Source organism: Anser brachyrhynchus, assembly GCF_964034855.1.
Source record: "Anser brachyrhynchus genome assembly, chromosome: 21".
Lineage (NCBI taxonomy): Eukaryota > Metazoa > Chordata > Aves > Anseriformes > Anatidae > Anser > Anser brachyrhynchus.
Genome location: NC_137714.1, coordinates 4,761,647 through 4,785,541, shown reverse-complemented (window position 1 = coordinate 4,785,541; position 23,895 = coordinate 4,761,647). Strand labels below are relative to the sequence as shown.

Here is a 23,895-nt window from a genome sequence, read left to right as displayed (position 1 = left end):
GTTCTGTACAGTGCTTTGTAGTTAATAGGAGTACTCAGTAGCTGCCTTCTTTAGGGGAAAATGTATTGATATTTATCTGTGGCTTTTTGTTTTTGTTTTTCCAGCTCTGTGGTCTCAAAGAAAGGATACCTCCACTTCAAGGAACCACTCTCCAGCTCTTGGGCCAAGCACTTTGTGGTGGTCCGCCGTCCCTATGTTTTTATTTACAACAGTGACAAAGATCCCGTGGAAAGAGGGATCATAAACTTATCCACAGCTCAGGTGGAATACAGTGAGGATCAGCAGGCAATGGTGAAGGTGAGTCTCAGAGCAATTGTTTGTTTATCTGCAGAGCAGGAGCATTAAAGTTAGTAGTGCATCCATAACATCCTGTGTCATCTCTGGTCTGAGGGACATGTGGTTGTTTGGAGATTTATCTGGCATCTGGTGACTCTGCCTTCAATGTGTTCCCAATTTGTTCAGGCTTTCTTATGATTTGGGTGTAGTTCTACAGGAGACTGAAACTAACTGCTGTGCTGGATTGTGTTTGCTTTTAATGAGCAAGTATTGCTAAAATGACCTTGTTTATTGTTTTGTTTTTTAAAAAAAACACATGCAAGCATTCTGCAAAGAATCAAACTTACTTTACTTGTCCATTTCAGCTGCCCTTAAAGTCCACACTCTTGCTTGAATTAAAACTGTATTGTGGAGGTGATGTTCCATTTGTCTGACTAGTAACATCCTGGAAATGATCAGTGAAACTTAATGGAAAGACCTTATCTCTTCTTAGAGATTGGACATAGCGCATTCTTCCTGAGGGAGGGATTATGCATCAACTTCTGTGCCTGTAGACTTAGTTATTTTAAATTGTCCTCAATATTCCAGACACCCAACACCTTTGGTGTGTGCACAAAGCATCGTGGGGTCCTGCTCCAGGCCATCAATGACAAAGACATGAACGACTGGTTATACGCCTTCAACCCACTTCTTGCTGGCACGATAAGGTAAGAGGCAGTTCCTGAGCAGACAGGCTGCGGAGCATAAAGATAGTGAGAAAGTCATAAAGTAAGCAGATAGTTTGTCACAGAATTTAATCTTGTTACGAAGAATTTGACAAAATGGTTTTCCTGAAGGGAAGCCAGGGGGGTGGGGAACAAAAGGTAAAAAGTCCTGTATTTCAAGAAATGCAGTGGCTGTTGCTTTGGCTTGTGACACTCTTAACATGTGTATACAGTTTGGACATGTGTGGTATGCATCATGCAATGAAACGTTTGGAAGCCACAAAATGTCTTTCAAGCTTCTTGTAAATTTCCTATTTTACAAATCTATAAAATTTCTTAATACCTATATGCAGGTGGTTCTGGACTGCTTTTTCATTCGCTTTATTGCGGACTAAAGCAGAAAATCTTGTTTCCTTCCTTTTTTGACCTTCTCCAGAAGCCTTCTCTTTTAGTACAAGTCACTGACATCCCCTGCTTGCTGGAGAGGTCTCACTACTGTAGCTTTTAATTTCAGTAAAAAGAAAGAAAGAATTAGAAACTAAGCTATTGCTGTACAGTGTCAAATGTTTCTTAACAGTGCAGTCCTTAAAAGAACCAGTCATCCTTCCAAAGGAGCACAGCAGAAGAATGAGATGTCTTTCAGATTATAGCCCTTGATATGTTTTACTTTCTAAATGTGTGGAGTAAGCAAGGACTATATGAAAGGGTAGCAAAAAAAGGTGGAGAAAGTCTAGGGAGGGAATTAAAATAAACTTCCAGAATTCAACAAATGCTTTTTTACTTCTTTCTTGTGCAGGTCAAAACTGGCTCGAAGACGCACGGGCCAGCTGAAGTACTGAGTCCATGTAATGTTCTCATCTGTTCTCCCTAACTCGCCTTCTGATAGATAAAGTGTTATCTCTCATTTTCTCTTTGTGATTCTTGACAGTTTCTCTTGTATGTAATCCTGTGGCTTAACATCCCCTACCTTCCCAACTCCATCACATTTTCTAGATATTCTAACACTACCTTGTTTCTTTTCACTCGTGCGGAGAATCCTACTGGTAGCATGTGGCCAAACAAAAAATGGAAAAGAAAAAAAGTGATTATGCACGGCTCTAAAAAAGAAAAAAATTCTTATAACAATTGTTTTCCCGTTCCAACTGACCTTTTAGTGTCTGTCCCACTGTCCATTGTTGTCTGTCCGGAGCGCTGCAGGTTTTTCATTCAATTTGTGACTTGGCAATAGTCATCAGTTCCCTCAGGGCAAAGTGCTAATGCCAGGGCAAGATTATCCCTTCTATGTAGACAATACCCGGCCAGGAACTGCAATAGCTCCTCAGGCTTTCTGGATCCAGCCTCTGATTTAAACTCTGTTGAAAGCTGATGTTGGATAAATCTATCTGGGCAGACTGGATTTTGGACTTGGTGCAAGGTTTTGAGTTCCCCAGATCCAACAGACTAAGACATAAACTGGAAGAAGGTATGGAACAAATCAAGAGGGGCTGGCTACAGTGATCTACCTTTAAACTTTTGCTGTGGGGATGCAGGTGAGCAGTACTCGGCTTTAACTCTTCCCCTGAAACATTAACAGTACTCGTCTGTGAGCTGAGCAGACAGAACTGGAGGAATAATGAATGGCTCGTCGCTGAAATATTAGATATATTCTCTAAAGTTTTAGGTGCTCAGCCTCAGATTTGACACAGGTGAAGTGTGTTGAAGGTGAGGAACCAGTGTGGTCATTCCCTGGAGCGATTTCAGGAGATCACCACAGGAGGGCAATATCTCCCCTTTCTGCTTTTAGCTCTGACTTTGGAGTTACTGTAGCGGCAGTCATCACCTCTCCTGGAAGAGATTTCCAGTTGTAATTGGTTTGCTAGGAAAGACAGTTCTTTGGCATTATTCTGAAATGCCTGCTTTATGCATGCATCCCCTACCTGTAATATTCAGCTGACATCCTGTCTGTCCATGGGGCAAAGTACCCTCTGCCTACAAAATGCTTTCTGGACCTTGCACTTGCAGTATTCTTCAGGGAACAGCAGGACACTTCCACTTCCATTTGGAATAACTGTTGAATGTCTCTTAATCTACCTGCTGCAATTCTCATCAGCTAACCCCCCCCCCCCCCCCCAACACTTACTTTTAATTTCAGAAATAATCCTTCCTGGAGGACAGATCAAGTAGATTCTGGTCCTGGTCAGTGGGGTGTAACATCTGGCTTCTTGGAGATCAGCTGCGTGGTGGTAGTTCTTGACCTACAATGGAAGTTCTCCTTGTGGGCAAAGTTTTGCTCCTTGCCCCAAGAAAGGAAGGCAAAATGAGTTTCCTTCCTGAGAAGTGAGCTCATTTTTCTTAGGTTTTCAGGGAGGTTGGGGGCTTTTCTTTGTTTTCTTTTACTGTGTTTCAGACTGCTACGCTGTACTTTCTTGACTTACCTTGGGCACTGATTGGGCTAGCTGTGATCCTGGAGGAACATGCGGGAATTCAGTCCTGAGGTTCCTGTCTCTTGGGGAGAGATAAAAGGGTTTTGTTCCACCATTACAGTAGGCACATCTAGGAGAAAAAATAGTTTTGTGACTCCAGCTCAGGAAGGTCATTTTGATTCAGGTCACTCATCGCCAGGTCTCGCCATGCCTTGGAAGTTCTGTGGCCAAAAGTATACGTGGGACTGTCATCAGCTCAGCGCTTTTTTTTTTTTTTTTTTTTAGCTTTATTAGTTTTTCATTTGATAAAGTGCAATGCATAATGGGACCTCTTGAAAGGATGGTTGGAAAAAGGAGCAGGGAGATGGAGTCTGACACTTGCTAGGACATATCCTTATGTATTTCAAGATAGTACTCAAGCTAAATCATGTGCTCATCTTGTCTCCTATGGACCTCAGATTTATTTCAGAACTGGAACCCAGAGTGAGTGTATGTCCTGGGGACCCAGGAGCATAATAGAGTTGTTTTTTCCTTCTGTTTTTGTCTTGTTTAATTGTATGTGACTCTTATTACAGTGATGATAGTTCTTTGTTATGCAATGGGCGCTCTGCACTTCCAGTGTGTGGATAAGTAAGACCACTAGAGCTGGGAGTGGGCTCCCCAGGCTGGAGCTAAGCCGATCTCAAGATGTTTTAAGAATGAATTAGGTTAATTTTAAGCACTGAGTTGTTGCTGCCACCACCACCACTGTATATAATAAAAGTGGAACCAGTCTGAGGAGGGCTAGCAGTTTAAGTGGTGGTATTATGTGACGCACTGAGAGATAAAAATTTTAATTTTTATCTTTTTTTTTTTTTTTTTACTAGAAGAAAGCTAGTTTGCTAAGTCTTTGCTTTGGATAAACCAGAAAAGGAACCATGGAGAAATAAGCATTAAATAGAAACACGATTAAGGGATCTTCCTTTGAAAACAGGAAGAGATGGATGCTTACTTTATACAGAGCTGGAAATGTTACAGCTGTGTTACATAAGTGTCTTATATCTAAAGACTCCAAGCAGCTTCTGGTGACTTCATGTCTGTATGGATAACAGGTCATCAGAAGAACAAGATGCTATTTTTAAACACCAGTATCTCTTAAAGCTGCATAATCTATGACAAAATCAATTTTCACATGAAGTTCAAGTGGGCATTACTATTACTGTGTCTGATGTAAAGGCACTCGGTTTTTCAGTATGTACTGAGACATTGGTTTCCCTACTTAAAACTTGATGACTGAAATCCAAATTTTCTTCTAAAGGAGAGCAAAGCCAAAAAAAAAAAAGTGGATTTCCATTCACTTCAAAGCTTTTTTGATTTAGCCTGAGAAGTTAAAAATGTTTGTTTAGAAGGGAAAAATATGCTAAGCTGCCTTCTCTTGACATTAAAAAACCCTCTCTTGGTTATGCTTATGATGTCCTGGAGTCAGACAGCTCTCAGGACCAGCCACTAGAGGCAAGGCATTGTGCTGTGGGCCTGCCAGCCCATTGAGCATAAACACTCGTAGCAAACTTGATAGGCATTTCTTAGAGAGAGTTGAGAGTGAAGTTGTGCCACAGTTTTTTTTTTTTTTATGTTCATCAGTGAATGGGAGAAGAAAATTATCTTTTGGTCCAATGAAAACCCTATAATGTTTGATGGAGCTTCTTGGATATTTTTAAAACTGAACTAAACCTTCTATACTGTATTTTAGAAATGCACTTTAAGTACTTTTTAAAAGAAGATTCCTATATTGTGGGATGCAGAAGGGAAGGTAATATTATTTCCAAACCACTGAGATGTTTTTTTTCTTGCCAGTGTGTAATAGTCCTTATTACTGATTAGCAAGGTATTTCAAAGCAAAGACTTAACCTTTTGCTGCTTGTTACCTAATTTACAGGGATTTAATTTTATGTAATGTATTGTATATTTATACATCTGTAATTAATTGCACCTTAGATAAGAAAGGATTAGCTTTGGAACAACACCCATTGGTACTCTCCCATCAACTAATACTGCCTCTGCATCTTTCTGGTACACTTACACAGCCTCAGTTTGTGTTAGTTTATACTGTGGTGGTGTTTTTGTTGAACATGCAGTTGTTAACCTGCTGCTCGAAGGAAGGATACTAATGCTGCTCTGGAACGGTTTGCTGAATGTACTTCAAAATGGGTCTCTAACGTGCGCGTTGCATCTCTCCATTGAGGTTAATAACCCCAATATGTGGTCTGAACTATACTATATGTAGCAGGAATGTATTAATTTTGTGCTTCCTTGTTTAAAAACATCAGGTGTTCAAGAACAGGACTGAGATTTTTTTGTTCAGAAGGCCATTTATGCGTTCTAAGTATTTGAAATCTAAACTAGTCCAACACTAACCAGATGGTCGTGTCCAATGTCAATTGGAACAGTTTTTAAATTAACAGGAGCAGACGTGTATTCAGAAAACTGAGGGTGTGGAGGTCAAAACTTGAATTCTTAATGTTGCCAAGTTATGGCCCGATCCTGAGCAGTACTGAGCTACCTCTTGCTCACACTGAATCCAAGGAGTAGAAGCAGAGGGAGTCTTGGACGATCAGCACTTCCCAGGATCAGTTCTTAATTTTCCACTCTGCTTGTTCATACTTCACGTGCAGTTGATTAACGTTCTTGACTTTGGACATTAGACATGCTGTTGCACTGAAACACATCCTTTTTCTTCTTGCAGTTCCCATTTCCCTGTTTAACCTCTCTGTACACAAGGTATACAAGGTATACACTGTATAAGTGGCCTTCTTGAACAAATGTCTTTGCAAACTGATTTCATCCCAGCGAAGGAGTGCATCAGCAACACTGTACATTAATTTCAGATTTTCATTTTCATATTTTATTTTGTAAATATCTGATGTTTGGAGCTTGAGTATACAAAATGTAAATATAGTTCATGTATTTGTACTAATTCTGATCCATTTGCTGTATAGCCTTAGGTGTGCAATGCAGATATTATCTAACTGTGTATGGTAACCTTGCACCACTGAACTGTTAGTGAACGAGGTGAAACAATAAAGGTACAACCAAGTGCATTAGCAGGTATAACGTGTGCTCCTTTTATTAGGATTTCATTACTAGTTTCTTGTATTGTTTTAAAAATCTGTCCTGAGCAAGCTTATGCTTTTGTGGAAAGAGATTTGTCTCAGCTGTTCTTGAGAAGGATGAGAGGTTCTCCTTATCCTTCGTTATCCTCTTCCCTTTGGTATGTTCCACAGCATTTCTAAGTCGCTTTTAGATGATTTCAAAAATGTTTTTTGACTGACAGATAAAATAAGGTTGTAGTAGTGCTGCCAATGCTGAACTCGCTTGTCTGGGGGTGACTGCTAAGAATGACAGGAAATGCGTGAAATCAAGCCACCAGAGTGAGGTCCCAGCTCTGGGGACAACCACAGTGTGCCAGGGACTCCCTGTGTGTCTCTAGCCCCAGGGAGGAGACTGGACATGGCCTTGCCCAAGCATCTGAGCCCCGCAGGAATGGGCCACCTCTGGGGTAGCTGCAGCTGTAAAACAGCCTCGTGATGGCAAAATGCTTTCACCAGGCTGCTGCCAACATCTGCTCTTTCTCCGGAAAGCCCTCACGGATGTCTTGCTTTCTTCTTGCTGACCCACCCGAGTTGAGAGCCAGGCACGTAAGAAGCCCATTGGCTTTTTCTGGTTGCCCTTGCTTTTGAGGGAAGCAGCTCGCTCCTCCACTGAAGCGCTTTCTTTCACCCAGTGCCCCTACCTAAGGGTTGCTGTCCTGGGAAGTCCTTTCTGGGAGGTCGACCTTGTGTTTAAAACACAGATTTGCTGTGGTGCTGCTTCCCCCGAGCTACTCCCAGTCCTTGTGCTGTGGCACCCCCAGGGCAAGGACTCCTCCTGGCCGGTGTATGAGGCGCTGACTACAACTGCGGCCAATTTCCCAACAGCGGTTAGATAATTACTGCTCCTTAATGAGAGGAAAGAGCACAGCCCCCAGCCACCCCCAAGCCCCTGGGGTCGGTGTTTGCTGCCCAAACGTGCGGTTTTCAACAGCGCCTGGTCCAAGTGCAAATCCCATGTGGCCCTGGCATGGGTTTTGCCCTAGGGGGCCCCCTCTTAGCGGCTGGTGGCAGCCAGCCTGGCCTTCCCCTGCACCTCGGGCCCGCCTGTGCCCTTCTAAACCCCGGTTTATTGCCACCGCGCTGCCCCCTCCCACAGCTCTGCTGGCCCTTTAATGGGGGCCTGGCCCTTTAAGGGAGACGGGCCTGGCCCTTTAAGGGGCGGGGCGCCGCCCTCCCTCCCGAACCCTCAGCCCATGGGCAGTGGGGCGGGGCCTGGCGGCGGGACCCAATGGGCGCGCTCTGCCCTCGCCCCGCCCCTTGGGTGCCGCTGAGGGAGCGAGGCGGGAGGGGGGAGCCGCGCACCGGGACCCGAGCGCCGCCGCCGCCGCCATGGCCGAGTGAGGGCGGGGGGGTCCTGAGGGGGCCGAGGGGGGCTGAGAGGGTCCTGAGGGGGCTGTGGGGGCAGGGGGGGCCGGGCTGGCTGCCGGCCGGGTCAGGGCGTGGGTGCTCCCGGTGGGCGCTCCCTGTGGGCGCTGCTGGCGGCGACTCGCTGACATTTCTCCTCCTCCCCCTCCGCAGAGCCGACATCGCCCTGATCGGCCTGGCCGTGATGGGCCAGAACCTGATCCTGAACATGGACGACCACGGCTTTGTGGTGAGCCGAGGGAAGCGCTGCCTGGCCGCACCCGGGCGCGCAGCCCTTATTTCCCCTGTGGTAGGCCGCTGGGTGCTGGTTTTCCCTCGTAATTATCACCCCGGCTGTCCTTTGTCCCGTTTCCAGCGAAAAGCAGCCCTGCGTGCCCGTGCTGAGCCAGCCACCTGATGCATGGCTTACGCATCAGCACCTTTTTCGCTGAAGCGTGCTTTAGGCTTGGCTCTTAGCAATGGGCTCCCGAGGTGCTTGCAGAGACACGCTGCAAGTTAGAGGCTCGGCCCTGCTCGGTGCCTTCAGGTGGAAGCGGGAGAGCACACGGCATCAGGCCTTACTTGTGTAATTTGTAGCCTGAGCTAAAGTAGCTGTTCAGCTGGCAGCTTTTATTAACACGCTTTTATTGACACGTTATTAACGCGTTCTTCCAGGTCTGCGCTTTTAACAGGACGGTTTCCAAAGTGGATGACTTTCTGGCGAACGAGGCCAAAGGAACCAAAGTGATCGGCGCCCACAGCCTGGAGGAGATGGTCTCGAAGCTGAAGAAGCCCCGGCGCATCATCTTGCTGGTGAAGGCTGGAAGTGCGGTGGATGACTTCATCAATAAACTGGTGAGGCAAACCTTCTTTCTAACTGTGATTTCCCTCTGTTTCTTAGAGAAGCTTCCTCTGGAAGATTTCAGTTATTTGTCAGTAATAAATTTTTGAGTCTAGGCAAAAAAAAAAAATACCTACTGCTGATTTATTTTTGGCAGGTGCCTTTGCTGGAGACTGGAGACATCATAATTGATGGTGGGAATTCTGAGTACAGAGATACCACGGTAAGCCTGCTTTCTGCCCAAAGTGGGTGAATAAAATACACTTCCCGTGATTCTTTCTTCTTGATCGTGAGAACAGTCAGTCATCTCCCCTCAGGAAAGGCCAAGCTGAGTTCTGTGCAGAACTAGATCATGCAGTGTATTAAAAATCAGTTGTTGCAGTAGATAGGGACTGTTTTGCAAATATATTTCTTATTTTAAGTTTCCCAAATTATCAAAGGATATTTTACTGACATCTTCTGAAGAGTGAAGGCTCTTAGAAGAAGTTTTGTTACAGTCTTGAGGAGCTTTCAGGAAGAATTGAAAATCTAAGGATATTTATTGAATTGGTCTTGCGTGCTAGGAGCTGACAAGGTCCTGAAATACAGGTTCTGAAGTAGTACGGACAGTATTGCATTTGTTATTGTTATTTGTATTGTTATTGCTCTCTTCTGCATGACTGTGGGAAGATCCAGTAAGACAGAACTGCTGGTTTGGCTGTCTTGGTAATGAAAGCAGCAATGATCTGGTTGTTGAATGCTCTTTTTTTTTTTTTTTTTTAAAGGCCTACATATGAGCAGGCTGTAACTGTTGAAATTACGTTAGCCTGTCTGGGATGATTACATGAAAGTGTTGCACAGAAATTGGTACTTCTGAATCTTAGAGGGGATACTGGTATTAGCCCTTCTGCTTTCGCGTTCCTGTTTTTCGATAAGTGACTTGGCCAAGCCAGAGTTAAAAACAGGTATTAAATGAGGTTTAATACTTGGAGAGCTTGCAGCTCCGCTTACAGATCTCAGCCTGTGTTTCTCTCCCACTCAAGAGGAATTAGCTTCCCATGTAGTTGTCCAGAATTGCACCTTTGCTGCATAATGAATTCAGCAACTTGGGCCTAATCTGCCTCCCCCACGTCTTTGCACACAGCATGTATCACCTGGCACTTACTTGTGAGCCTTTTCCAGCCTCGATACGGTGCTCTTTTCTCTGGTGGTTACAAGGAATTTGTTCTCTCGGCACATCTCTTTTGCAAGGATCCATGTCAAAGCAACAGGAAGTTTCCTAACGTTCACTTTGTCGTACAAGCTTTCTCTGAAGTTGTCTGCTAGCATGTTCAAAGCAGAGTTGAAAACCTAATTTAGATCTGATTTGCTAACCGTTGTTTGTAAGGCTCTGGCATTAAAAGAAATTAATTAATGTTGCTCCTCTTTTTGTTCCAGAGACGTTGTAAGGAGCTGATGAAAAAGGGCATCTTATTTGTCGGAAGCGGTGTGAGTGGTGGAGAGGAGGGTGCCCGATATGGTCCCTCACTCATGCCAGGAGGAGCCAAAGAAGCCTGGTAAGCATGAGCTTGTATATTCTTCAGTCTGGCCTGCAATAATCATCTTCTGTTCATGTTAAAAGCTGAGGGAGGAAAAGAGGAGGGACATGGGTGTGGAGAGAACAAGATATGTTGCCAGCTTACTTCCTCAAGGCTCAAGATTTCTCAACATATCTGGGGTCATCCACCAGTGAGGATTTTCATAGCAGGAAAAACTAGGTCAGGTTTTTATTTCAGGGAATCACAGGCAAAAGTAATACCGACAGAAATCTAGAGGTAGAAATGTGTGGAAGAGGAGAAAGTACTTTTTTTTTTTTATTAGTTTAAGCAAAATCCCTATTTCTTTATTACGACTTTTCGTTTGGGGCCCTGTGCACTAGGAAAGCTGTTAGCCGTAACATGGGCAGCAGCATACATCACTGTATTGACATGCATCGTTAAGGGAGGCTTCACTACATGTTTATTGTCTTTTTTTTTTTTTTTTTCAAATTTCTGCCTTGCTCCCTTACTGTTTTGTACCCAAGTTAACGTACCAGTGATGTTCATATTTGACTTTATCCCTGATTGCCCATTTTCTCTGCAAAGGTAGAAATAAAAGGGGTTTTCCAGGCTTTACTTGTGCTTTAGAATCTCAAGTCCCTGTCCCTTCCTTTGCTTTAGCATTTCACACCAGTAACAGCCTGTCCAAATTTGACGGCACAAAGCCAGCGACAACGTAACAGTTCTCTCTGCTGCCTGGTCTTCTTTTTGCTATAAAAAGCTCTATGAAGACAGCTTCTATTTGCCACCCTTGCCTGAACTTTGCCCCCCCTCTTTCATTGCGCCTGCAGCCCATGTGCCACCCATGCTCCTTTCCCAGTGGTCACTTTAGCTTGCTTCAGACTTGGCGTTCTGTAATGCTCTCTTGCTGGCTTGGAAATTTACCATGCGATGGGGAGCCTGATGGTCGCAGAAGCTCCTAGTTACTGAAGTAGGGCAAGTTACTGTATCCTGACTCGCATTCATGGAGTTTATTCCCTCCTTCCTCTCCTCCTCCAGATCACCCTGGATTTTTCTTGTAGCTATTGAGCAGAATTTGGCTTTGCTTCAGCTCTGCCACTGATCCTCTCCGAGTATGAGCCTGTATCATAACCTGCCTTGGTTTCCCCATCTGTAAAATGGAGAAAGTGATATTTGGACTCTTTTAGGTACACTAAGCTTGTCTGCACAGTGCTTTAAGTGTATGACATGGGCTGTCCCCGTTTCTTGCAGTGTCTAGTTCTGGGAAAAGCATACTTTTTTTGACATTGCTGTGTGTTGTGTATGTCAGCCTGCCAGCATGCCCTCACCCCATCCTTCCAGAAGGATGCATCATACTGATGGATTTTCTCTTGTGGTGTTTGTGCCCTCTGCTTATCTGTTGAGCCATATTATTTCTCCCCACAGGCCCCATATCAAGACCATATTCCAAAGCATTGCTGCTAAAGTGGGATCTGGGGAACCTTGTTGTGACTGGGTAAATATTTATTTGATACTGACCTTACCTTGTGTAGGCAGCTTGGTTGCTGAAGCTAATGCATAAAATGCTAATAAAGCTAGCCACTGTGCTACGTTGATATTTCTGGCTGACTGCATTCAATTCAGATTTACTCTGAACTGAACTCTGATAACTTATCCAATACAGTGGAAGAACAAAGTTTTATGGCTGGGTTGTGAGGTGGGGAAGCAAAGTGAATCAAAGTGATTAGACTCATAGCATTTTCAGTTAGTACCTAGCTGATAAAGCTTTCTTAGGCGGAAGGAATCCATAGGTAGGTATTAAACAGTGGACATGGTGACAGCAGTGTTTCTGATGGCATTTTTAATTTCTTTTTTTATGTTTCCTGACAGGTAGGAGATGAGGGTGCTGGACATTTTGTGAAGATGGTGCACAACGGGATTGAATATGGAGACATGCAGCTGATCTGTGAGGCCTACCACCTGATGAAAGATGTGGTGGGCATGGAGCATGATGAGATGTCGAAGGTAATTTGTAGATTTTAGTGCCTTCCCTTGAGGCTTGGTGTCTGCTGTTGATAGGGGCAGCTTAAAGCTGCTGTAATTAAGTGAAATGAATATTTCTGACACGCTTTGTGCCAAGGACAGGTGAGCTTCAAAATGAGGTAGGGGGCAGGAAGCACTTACACCTCAATGTTTATAGAAATTATCTGAACTCTCCCGTTCTACAGCTGGTTTCTCCCCAGAAAGCAACTTCATGCCAGAAAAAAAAGCTAGTACAAGACTGAGCTTTATAATCAACCAAACAAATCTTGCCTGAAGCAAGTTGATAAGTGTGTTGTATCTTGAAAGACCAGTTCTGCTTCCAGCCCTCAGTGCCTGTGGCGATAGCTAACAGGACCAGCTCTGCTTCTGCCTTTCCATTTGGAAATGGATGCCCTGCAGCTGTGTTTCTGGGGTGTCCTTCCAGCGCAGGGCTTCTGAGCAGTGCTGTTTCAGTGGTGCAGAAATCGTTGGTAGCTGTGGCAAGATACCAATAACCAGTAACTGAGATAAGATGAACACTGTAAGAATACGTATGTATCTATATGTATAGATATATTAGTAAATCAGTAGATATATATGTTAGATATATAGTAAATTGGTGTGTATATATGTATGTCTACATATACTTTTTCTTCACTTCCAGGTATTTCAGGAATGGAATAAGACGGAGCTGGACTCTTTCCTGATAGAAATCACTGCCAATATTCTCAAATTCAAAGACAGTGATGGCAAGTACCTCCTCCCAAAGATTAAGGACAGTGCAGGACAAAAGGGCACGGGGAAGTGGACAGCAATTTCTGCCCTGGAGTACGGAGTCCCTGTCACACTCATAGGTAACCAGTTCTTTGATCCAGCCTTGTCTCTCCTACCTGCACACAGCACATCACACTAAGGAGCACATAATTCACAGTGATCTCAGAAATGAGCCCGTACTAGGGCTTGGCCCACAGAAGAGGCTGTTGCAGTCTTTCTACTCTTGACTGCTGTTAACTCTGTTCTTCTTTGCTGAGCTTGTTTTCACCTGGTTTCTCAAGTGTCTGTAGTACTGTTACTGCACCGTTGTACGTGGTATCTTTGCAGTGCTGGTGATTACTTAGTGACAGGTGAATGTAACTCAGTGTCATGCTAGATTATTGAGGCAGCATTCCTCTCAGTCATCCTCTGCTTTATCTCCTGCTCCCAAGCCCATCATAGCCTTGAAAGATTTTTTTTTTTTTTTTTTTTTTATAAAAAAAAAAAGGCAGGGAGGGAAACCCCAAACCTCGTTGCTTGCACACTGCTCGATAAGTACTTGTTTTTCAGATATCTATTTAAGCATTTCCTTCTCCTTTTTCTGTGTTTCACTGTAACTAGGCAAAAACACAACGGCTGGACCATGGTATGGGTTGAGGAGCACAGACATATTTTTACAGTGGCAAACTGCTACCCTGTGATGGTGACTGCTGTTTTTCCATTGTGGCAGTTGGTTGTGGTGTTTGTTTATACACTGTGGAATGGTGCTGGGTTTTGTTTTGTGGCTAATACAGCCACTCACTGAAAGCCAAACTAAGATGATAGGAATGTATTTTGTAATTACTTTAGATTGTATCCCTAAAGTGTGTGAGAATTTACCTGTCCACATCCATACCTAGTAGTTACCTGCCCTTTTATCCAGCCTGGCCTCAGAGTTGTGACACCTGAGTTGTAATAGATTTGCAACATGTTCAGAGTGCTCTTAGCACAGGTCCCATGTGGACTTTCCCTTTGAGTAAGTACGATAATGACTCCAAAGATTCTTTGCTCTCAAACTGGCTTTATTGTTCACGCCTTCTCTACCCCCTTTTCCCTTCCCAAGTCCTGCTGTATTACAAGACAAGGTAAACTGTATTCAGTGTGCTAAAGAGAGTAACTGTGGGGATAGCTATGACAGAAATGTGGCTGCATTGCAGCAACGTATTTTTACAAAACAAGCTTTGTAAATAGTTTTAGTATTTTACTACAGCTATAGTCTTTCAGTTGTAGGCTTGAAAAACAAAGATTTTCACTTGTGCTATTAATATTCCCTAATTTAGGGTTCCTGCAAAGATTAAGGGTGGAGGACACACTCCTTGATGAGTCCTCTGCAATGCCAGGGTAGCACTGTTAGGTAATGATCGGTAGATAAGGAAGTATGTGTAATAGCCCTTGTGCAAACATGGCCATTCTTAGGGCAGTTGCTGTGCGTGTGGTTTTATTGCATAAACATGACTTGCAGACTTCTCCTTGTAAAAGCAGCGTCATGCTGCCTCTGCTTTTTCCTGATTCCCCCCCCCCCCCCCCCCTTCTTCTCCCCAGCTGCAGAAGGAAGTTTTTGCAGAAATGGAGAGGAGCCAGCTCTGATTTTGATATGGTCTGTTAATCCTGCTGCTGGGAGGGTCCAGAATCCTGTGAAAATATGACTCGTGACACATTCACCTTTTTTTTTTAATTTACAGCTCACTTAAAAGGAAGAAGGAAAGTTCAGTATGAAAGCTATAAAAACCTTAATTACTTTCCTTCTATCAGACACTGGAAAAGAAGCTTTTTTTTTTTTTTTTTCATTTGCCAACCCTGTTTTCAATTGCAAATAAGTACAACTTAAAGCAGCATGATTAGGAATCAGATCAAGAGATTGGCATTCAGGCTTATTCTTTAGCAGCTGAAGATACAGCTTGGATAACTCCTTAGTCCTGGCAAATGGTGTTTAATAACCTGCTTAATGATGTTGTAAAACTGTCTTGTGGGTTTCTGGAAACTAGTGTTGTGGGCCTACCAAATTTGTTAAGTTTATTTCCTCATATAAGTTAACTTCTTTGTTCAAACCTGCTGATTTACTGTTGATTCTAGTTATGGTTACTTTGTGTGTGTGTATTTCAAAGCACATTTAGTGTTTTGATGTGAGCTGGCATTTATGCAACAGCTTTTTATCTTCAAGGTATGTTAGAAGAATTAGTGAAGTCAACAAGCCTTGCACTGCTGTGCAAGACTATCTGCTTTCTGTGGTTAGGGAGGAGTATTAAAACAGCTAAAACCTAAGAGCTGGTGCTGGTTCCTGAGGTTAAATTTTCATTTGGATAACTTTGTTTTTTTCCTTTATCATTTCAAAGCTGTATCAGATGGTATTTACCCAGTGGTTGTGGTGGCTGGCAGTTTGGCCCCTCAGTAACGCAGCTGAAATAATTAATTTGTACACTTCTCTTCTCATTTGACTGAGCAGTGGCTCATCATACAGAGGCACTTCGACTGTGCATTAGGACAGGTATCTCAAGTAGACCTTACCGGTGATGCTGATCTTGCTAATTGTCTGCTCTTTCCTTCCCTGGGTAAAGGTGAAGCTGTGTTTGCACGGTGCCTGTCTTCCCTCAAGGATGAGAGAATACAGGCCAGCAAGCTGCTGAAAGGGCCTAAAGTGACTCAATTTAGTGGGGACAAGAAAGCCTTTCTGGAGGACATACGCAAGGTGAGTCATTGCGCTTTGCAGAGTACTCTGTTAAAGCTGCAGATCAAAGCAAGTTTTGGATGCGGTAAACCTTGGTGAGAAGCTCTTATGTTTGCCTTTCATGACTGGTGTTGCCTGCTTTCAGCCATCCCATTTTGGGTTGCGTAGTGGTGTCCGCAGAGCAAAATGTGGACTAAATAGAGCATGTCAATCGTAAAGTTTCTTGTTGAATTTTGTGGAAGTTCTCTTTGAATATATGTTGTGGGTTTTTTTAGGCCCTGTATGCATCCAAGATTATCTCGTATGCCCAAGGCTTCATGCTGCTGCGACAAGCAGCCAAAGAATTTGGTTGGACACTGAATTACGGTGGCATTGCATTGATGTGGAGGGGAGGCTGCATCATCAGAAGGTAATTGGGATGAATTGTAATTTAGTTACTGAGGGGAGAAGAGAAGGCAATTTTCTTTATGCAGTGCTAAACTGAGAAGCCTGGAAATCTTCTTGGGAAATCCATGGAGTTAATCAGCTGATAATACACCAGGTTTCTCTAGTCAGCATTAGAGATTACCAGATGACACCAATTTTCTGGTGGCTTAGCCACTGTTGATCTTTGTTTTGTTTTCATCTTTCCTGATGTTTGGAAACAGTCTGTCTGAGTCAAATCTTGGCACTGTAATTTTTGGATTCTGGGCCACTGTAGAAAGATACGAAATTTGATTCCTGCTTTACATGTTTCTGCCTAGTGTGTTCCTGGGAAAAATCAAAGATGCTTTTGATCGAAACCCTGAGCTCCAGAATTTGCTGTTGGATGATTTCTTTAAGACAGCTGTTGAAAAATGTCAGGTGAGTTTCCAAGGAAGAAAAAGCATAAAAACAGCAGTATAACTTCTTCAGCTTGTTTCTTTCACAAGTATATCCACACTGAAAAATGAAAAGGTAAAAAGAACATCTTTGAATCCTATTTAAGTAGCATCCTTAATCGCAAAGATCTCTAACCAATCCTTAAGCTATTTACAACTGTGTTTGTGCATCTGTACACACGTGAGCAAGAATTAATCATTATGGTTTCAAGGCATTCTTTTTCAATAGACCATACTAGTCTTACAATATCAGGATGGGAAGTAAACTGTATAATTGGAGCTGGCTGAAATTGCACAAGCAAGTTACTATGAAGAAGTGGGCTATACTGAGATCCAAATTAGAATTTTGCCAGACACCAGGGTTAGTGACCTGTCCTTCAAAAATACCTACAAATGCCTCTTGCCTCTGATTCACCAAAAAGTTGGAAGATGTTAGTTCTAAACAAAGAAAAGCTTTTGCATCACTTTATTAATTATCATTCAGATATATCAAGCTGCAAACCCAGGTCTTACATAATGTTGCAATGCATATTTATGCTGTGAACATCAAGATAATGCAGAACCAAATGAACATACAGTCCTTGTGTCGTGGTTCTTCTCTTGAACACTAGCTAAGCTACCATTAGAAACTAAAGGTTTCCATTTTACCATTACGGAAGAACCTTAAGCTGGAATATATCAATTCAGTAGAACCACAATGTCAGGAAAAAAAAGTCTAGCCTGTATGAACATTCTCTTGTCTGCCATGTATCTTGCTCATACTATTCACTTGGATTTTAGTGGTACAAAGTATAAAGCTCTGATCTGTTACTGTTGCTTGTGGTAGCAGAAAAATAACAGTGTTCCAGACCCCGCTATTCATTAGATTTAGGTCTGTCCAAACAGTGTTCTGACTCGGACAGGAGATGACAGGCAGAACTAAAACCAGATTATCTGGCAAACAAAGCAGTCATATATTATCATTAATAATTCTTTTTATTGAATCTGAATATTCCATGCAGGTTACTAAATCAGATATACAGATAAAATAATGATTATCCACGTGTTTGCATGAAGCAATGTGCTGACCTCTTATGCCCTTGTGTGGGTTGTTGTACTGTGTGTGCTCGATTAGATGTCCTGAAAATGTCTCAATGTTTGTTTGGTATTTTTGCAACTGTGTTCATGCTTTTGGGATGCACAGATGATATTTATACAAAAGAACAGCATCATTGTTTGAGTTGTTTGACAGCATATGAAGTATATACCTGCACTTTTATTTTCCTGTTTGCTAACTCTGTCTCACTTGCTTTTATTTTGGATTGACCTTCTTTATGTAAAATCAGGAATCTACCACTGCATTTGCTCAGATGTAGATTTTATATGATGTGAAATAGCATGTGCTATTATACTAGAATAGTTTGTGTGCCTGCATATACATTTGAGCAAGCACTGAAAAGTTGTTTTTTTATTAATATTCTCTCCCCTCCTCCAGGACTCCTGGCGACGTGTAATCAGTACTGGAGTCCAGATTGGTATTCCTATGCCCTGCTTCACTACAGCACTTTCTTTTTATGATGGATACAGACATGAAATGCTACCAGCTAACCTGGTTCAGGTAGGTGCCTGAAATAGTGTGGTATATCATCTATCTACTGAAATATCACTGTGTTGCTATTTAAGTACTGATCTAAGGACCGTGATGGCAGTGCCTCATACTCTGCCATTGTAAAAATATAGACATAGATTGCCTAGTATAATTCTTTGAAACCTGAAATTCAAGACAGAAAAATACTATAATATGTCTGGTCATAGAATGTCAGAGGTAGTGGTATGAGAGTGCCCAGCATGTGTTAGCATTCTGTCTGTGAACTAGAGATAATGATACTGTTGTTTAAAAAACCGTATCCTTTACCTGGTGTGCCATAAGCCAATTCTCACACAGCCAGGAGAGAGATTGCACCCAATGCTGTCATCTTTGTTACATTTATATATTAAATTTGTGTGTATTCTATCAATCTAATACATATTCATTCTAATCTACCTGAGTTGTATAAGTATGTGGCGTCTTTCTTCTTGGTTCCTGTCAGGCCCTTCCTTTCTTTGGGCGTCCTTGGTGGTCTTCCCTGATGAAGTACCCTAACCCCTTTTATCCATATATATGGTTGCATGTCACCAAAGGACAGCTTAAGGCTACTTTCTCTTGCCAACTTTCCTTTGTTTCTTCCAGAAGTAGCGTCTGTTCTTGATCAAAGGTTAAAAGTTAAATGTAATTTTTATCATGTACTACATAAATGATAATTGATTAAAGGGGCACTCAATTAAACACAGACAATACCTCTTTTCCAAAGGAGAGTTTGTTCCATTACAATGCCGTTGGATCAAAATGCTATGTAAAAAAAAGTATACATCTTTGGACTTTTGGATGTATGTGCTTGTCTTTTAGGTTAGTATGCAGAACAAAATTATAGTATTAATAAATGTTTCATTGTAGTTTTACTTAATAATGAGAAAGTAAGTATGAATGTTACAATATCAGAGTTGGATCTTATTTCTTGAATTCATATACTCAAGTCTCAGTAAGTGCAATTCCTAGTACTCGTATGACTGTGATATTCATGTGTCTTTTTACTTTGTGTGTGTTCTTTTTCTAGGCTCAGCGTGATTACTTTGGTGCACATACATATGAATTATTATCGAAGCCAGGTGTATTTATCCATACTAACTGGACAGGCCATGGAGGAAATGTGTCTTCTTCTGCCTACAATGTCTAATGGAAATATTTCCTTTGAAGACAAGATACTGTAGATCTCAGATGTACCTCCTTGAACACCCCTTTTTACTGTACTGTGCTAGAACTTGTGTTTGCACACTTTTGTAATAACTGTGGATATATTTCATATATCATATAAGAGAGCTAAATAAACCTGCTTATAAATGTATTGAGATATTTTCTTTCCTCTGCTGTTGGCCAAAACTGGCTAAAATGTTTTTGTGCAGTGTTTCATAGAATACATTTTAATGTGCTAATATTTTTATTGTATTATAGTGCATAAACACATAGGAATCGAGATAGAGAAGCCTGCATTTCAATAATTGCTAAAGTGGAGAGTGGCAGACAGTGAGCACAGTAACGCTACACAAGATTCCAGGGAGGTAAAGGGCTTTTTTCTCTGATTGCTTATTTGTAACAGGCAGTAGTTTGGTTCTTAAAGATTGATTCCTGGGTGTTCACCTGCATACAGTACTGCACAGTGAGCTGTGTTTGCTTTCTGTGCAAGGGTGTAGGGTGGGATGGGTCACTGAGAAAATCCAATACAAATCAAGGGTGTCAAGACTGGTATTCCTGTCACCAAGCAATTCTCTGTCCAGCTGCTGTTCCTAGTTCATGCTATCTTTATGTTCCTAGCTTAAAACTGATGGCTTAGCTGCCATCTTCACCAAACCTCCCTCCTTTTTTTTGCTTCCTCCTCCCTGCTCCAATTAAAAGTACCTGTGGTAGCATGCAAAATTGTCTCTGTTTACTTGATACCCTCTTCCTTCAAAGCCCTCAGCTTTAGATTACTGAAACTTCACCTGGGTACTTGTACCTTTATTTCACAGAACCTATCAGGCATTAAATTTTGTGCTGTGAGCTGTTTACTGTATTGAGACAGCTACTTAACAGTTACCAGTGGAATATCAGTATGATTAACAAAAGATAGGCTTCAATTTAAAGCAACTCTTTGCAGGTTATGTTGTAAAGTGAAGAGATACCATGGAACACCTGGGTGACACTGCAGGCAGTAGCCATAATTGAAGCATCGTGAACATTTAAGTAGTTTGCCCTAACGTGTGCGGTGTAGGTCCTTGGTATTACAATTTTCTGTGGTGAACAGTAGCAACAGCTGTGTCAGGGCGTTACAGCAGAGGGACGAGGGGCGGCTGGGGCTGGGGCTCCCCTCAGCGGCCGGGAGGGGCCCGACATGGCGGCGGCGCGGCCCCGCCTCCGCGCTGGGCGGGAAACCGCGCCCGGGCCGGCGATGGAGGAGGCGGGCGACGAGCAGCGGGTGCTGCTCACCCAGGTACGGTGAGGCCTGGGCTGCCTCCGCCGCCTCCTCCTCTTCCTCCTTTTCCACCGCCGCTTTCCCCCGCTGCCCCCTCCTCTGGAAACAGGACCGGCCCCAGCGCGGCCGGAGGGGGCCTCGCCGGGACAAGATGGAGCCGGGGCGGGAGCGTGTGGGGCACTGAGGGGCAGAGGGGGTGTCGCGGCGGGCTGGGGGCTGTGTGGCTGCACAGCCGCTTTCTTGTGACAGAATTTGTAATTTCCGCGAGAGATCGGCTGTCGGCCTGCGGGGAACTGACCTGTCAGTCTGACCTTTCAGAGGCTGCGGGCTGCGGTTCACTACACGGCCGGCTGCCTGTGCCAGGACGTCGCTGAGGACAAGGGCGTGCAGTTCAGCAAGCAGGCCGTCGCGGCCATCGCGGAGATCACCTTCAGGCAGTGTGGTACCACGTTTGTGTCCTAATTACCTGGCCACCGGCACTGGCTGGAGATCGGGTGCTTTAAAAGAAACAGCCGTTAAACTAGGTGTCACGGATGTGTCACTTCTTGCGTCACAATTTTAGAAGTGCAAGAAGTTGTAGTTCTATTTTTCAGACCTACAAAAAAGCATTTAAACGTAAGCGAAATATTTTTATGGGCCACCTGCAACAGTGACACACAAGAACAAGTTATGATTACTTCTTATAACTTACATTGACAATTTGCAGCTGCACCTTTGTTTTTTCTGTATTATGTATCTCTTCCTAATCAGAGACAGCATTTTAAAATCCATGGTGTCTGTTTTTTCTCCAGAAAACTTTGCAAGAGACCTCGAAATGTTTGCCAGGTAGGTAGTAGGACACCTGATCACTGCAAAAGCAGCTCAAATAACTGCATAATCTTTAAAATGTGTCTTGTAATTCAAGATTTAAAGGGCTCTGTTGACTGATTAAATAGTGGCTGTGAAGTTAGGAAATAGATATGCTGCTACAGCTTCTTCCTCATCTTGGAAGCTAATTTATGTGGTACAAGTGATTGTTAAGACTAATGGCCACAGAAAATTGTCACATTCATTGATGTGTAGCGGTGCTGGATGGTTTGGGAGTGACAGATGCTTGCTACCATGCCTGTGGTTCATCTAGTTGCTCCAAGGTGGTAAGGGAATGTTTTAAGGAATCTGTTTGGTGCTCTGAGTCAAAACCACCTCAGTAGCCTACTAGGAAGTAAGAGCAAGCAGCAGTGCCTGATATTCTCTTTGCTAAATTCTACTGTTTCTACACATAAGTGTATTTAGATGTACACATGCACACTTGAAAAAAGGATTTTCTATGTTGTAGCTGGAAAAGTTGTCATTGTTGGTTACCGGGTCCCTATTAAGCTGCATTAGTTCAGAGTCTGTATTACATGCTCTATGACCTTTTACAACTGGTGTTGGCAAACACATCAAGGGGTGTTTTTTAATTATATGCAGGCATGCAAAACGAAGCACAGTCAATTCAGAAGATGTGAAGCTTTTGGCTAGAAGGAGCAATTCTTTGGTGAGATTCACTGTATTTTCTGTCTCACAACACTCTTCTTAAACCAATTGATTAATTCCAAAGAGCATCTGAATGGAGTGTATAAATGATGAAGCGACTGTTGCTTAAGCAATTTAAATGATTTATAGATGATGGATAGGCATGATTCAATGATTTAATTTTTTTTTCGTCATGATGCTACGCTTCACTGTGGGAACACAGATCTGACTGCAGTTCAAGCAACAATGTTCTGGTTGCATCAGAGCTGCTGAGGTTTCAAGTACGAAAATACAACAAAGAAACACTATTTTTTTTTTGCTGATGTTGTATTCCTTTATTTTAGCCTAAGGTCAGGAACAGCTTGCATCCATGTCGATTTGCTGAGTCTCCTAACATTAATTTAGGGATTATTCACATTATTGTATTCTCTTATGTGCCAACCTATATAAACTTTGGTGGACTTAAATTGACTTGTTTTAAGGCATACGTGTGAATGCTTACATGAAGAAGAAGACAGTATCTTCACAAGGAGGATGCTCTTGTCAGTATCTAATAATTGGTAACTGCTAAAATTATGTTCAGTATGCTGTAGAATCCAGGAGGCTTACCTTTGCTTGTCAAGGTTTTTCAAGATTCTACAGTATAAACAGATGCTTCTTTTCAAAAATAGAATGTCTGTGTAAATGAATACACCTCATTTGAAGAATACTTTGAATGCTAATTTTAATTTTTTGTGTTTTGTCCCCTTCTGTCTGTGTGATTTGAAATATGCAACATGAACCTACTGTGAGAAGGCATAATAAGCGCTGGAGCTGAATTTTGTGTTCTTAACTATTGTGCATCATGTCTAGCAGGTGCAGAGGAATCTTACAATGTTTCAATACTCTGATTATGTCTCGGCAAACTCCAAGTAACTGCTAATGTTGCTGTCTTAGTTCTAGTGATGGATGCAAGATAGATTTGTAAATCTTAGTTTTGCTAGGGCACTGCAGTGTCTGAGGATATCCAGCTGAGACTGAGGGCTTTGTGCAAAAATTAAAACTGGTTGATACATGTCAGTTTTTTAGGGGTGACTTTCTTATTTTTTTGTAATAGGAGTTTGCCCATTTAGTTTATCTTAAGATACATGAACAAAGTTCTTCGTTAGATTACTGATTAGTTTATTGTTCTCAGCTAAAGTATATCACACAGAAGAGTGAAGAGCTCACATCAAATAACATGGAGCAAAAGGAGAAGAAGAAAAAGAAGTCCAGTGCAGCTAAGGGAAGGAGAACTTCTGAGGAACAAGAAGCACCGGTGTCTGAAAGTGAAGATTCCAACATGGCATGATTTACCTTTCAAGTAACTTCTCTGGTCGTTTTCTCATACTGTCCTAGAAGACCAAAGTTAGCGTACCAGCGATTGCCCTTGCAGGTTAGCAACAGTAACAAGTCTTTACTTTTTTAGGTGAACATGATTAGTTGTATTTTTTGTTCCAAAACTGAAAGGGCTGTCAGAATTCAGCAATGTATGCAGCCAAAATGCCTGGATTGCTCATTAAACACTATCTTACTGTTATTTAAAAGAAAATCCTTTACTGAAAGAGTTTAAAGCAAAGCATTCCCACTGAGCATAGGGCCTCAGTATGTGCAACTCCCTCCATGCAACAACTTAGTTTTTCTACTAATTGATCTCTTCCTCATTTCCACTTCTGTTTTTTTAGGTATTATATTTTCTTTTTATTAGGCATATCGCTTGTTCTCTTGACAATTAAAGCATATTGTGTGTAATTTTTCTACTGTGATATTGTTGGTATGCAATTTCAATTGGTTGCATGACACTTCTGAATTTTATGGAATATGCCCC

The 23,895-nt window shown here is 42.5% G+C and overlaps 3 protein-coding genes across 10 annotated transcripts in view; all 3 read left to right on the top strand.

The window, feature by feature from the left end:
* KIF1B (kinesin family member 1B) overlaps positions 1–6,469 on the top strand; it is a 96,757-nt gene extending 90,288 nt beyond the window's left edge. For all 8 annotated transcript variants that reach the window (XM_080563633.1, XM_080563632.1, XM_080563634.1 and 5 more), the window contains 3 exons: positions 105–297; positions 865–983; positions 1,777–6,469. In XM_080563633.1, the coding sequence (XP_080419759.1) occupies positions 105–297; positions 865–983; positions 1,777–1,819 (355 nt within the window). In that variant the 3' untranslated portion in view covers positions 1,820–6,469. The remainder of the gene's footprint in view (positions 1–104; positions 298–864; positions 984–1,776) is intronic.
* A 1,258-nt stretch (positions 6,470–7,727) lies between these two features.
* PGD (phosphogluconate dehydrogenase) lies at positions 7,728–19,451 on the top strand. Its single transcript, XM_080563644.1, has 13 exons — positions 7,728–7,847; positions 8,029–8,104; positions 8,530–8,709; positions 8,853–8,918; positions 10,112–10,230; positions 11,638–11,707; positions 12,082–12,216; positions 12,878–13,067; positions 15,561–15,691; positions 15,946–16,079; positions 16,414–16,513; positions 18,005–18,127; positions 19,164–19,451. The coding sequence occupies exons 1-13, from the start codon at positions 7,840–7,842 to the stop codon at positions 19,281–19,283; spliced, it is 1,452 nt and encodes a 483-aa protein (XP_080419770.1). The 5' UTR covers positions 7,728–7,839; the 3' UTR covers positions 19,284–19,451.
* A 980-nt stretch (positions 19,452–20,431) lies between these two features.
* Positions 20,432–23,819, top strand: CENPS (centromere protein S). The gene is made up of 5 exons (XM_080563649.1): positions 20,432–20,573; positions 20,874–20,997; positions 21,347–21,380; positions 22,005–22,071; positions 23,224–23,819. The coding sequence occupies exons 1-5, from the start codon at positions 20,475–20,477 to the stop codon at positions 23,377–23,379; spliced, it is 480 nt and encodes a 159-aa protein (XP_080419775.1). The 5' UTR covers positions 20,432–20,474; the 3' UTR covers positions 23,380–23,819.
* The last annotated feature ends 76 nt before the right edge of the window (positions 23,820–23,895 follow it).

Bases quoted from the DNA above. Each gene is read 5' to 3' on its own strand.
- PGD (XM_080563644.1), top strand. The intron at 10,231-11,637 runs GTAAGCATGAGC...TTCTCCCCACAG, and splicing joins GGAGGAGCCAAAGAAGCCTG to GCCCCATATCAAGACCATAT. The intron at 12,217-12,877 runs GTAATTTGTAGA...CTTCACTTCCAG, and splicing joins AGCATGATGAGATGTCGAAG to GTATTTCAGGAATGGAATAA.
- CENPS (XM_080563649.1), top strand. From the start codon at position 20,475: ATGGCGGCGGCGCGGCCCCGCCTCCGCGCTGGGCGGGAAACCGCGCCC. The intron at 20,574-20,873 runs GTACGGTGAGGC...CTGACCTTTCAG, and splicing joins AGCGGGTGCTGCTCACCCAG to AGGCTGCGGGCTGCGGTTCA. The intron at 20,998-21,346 runs GTACCACGTTTG...TTTTTTCTCCAG, and splicing joins GATCACCTTCAGGCAGTGTG to AAAACTTTGCAAGAGACCTC.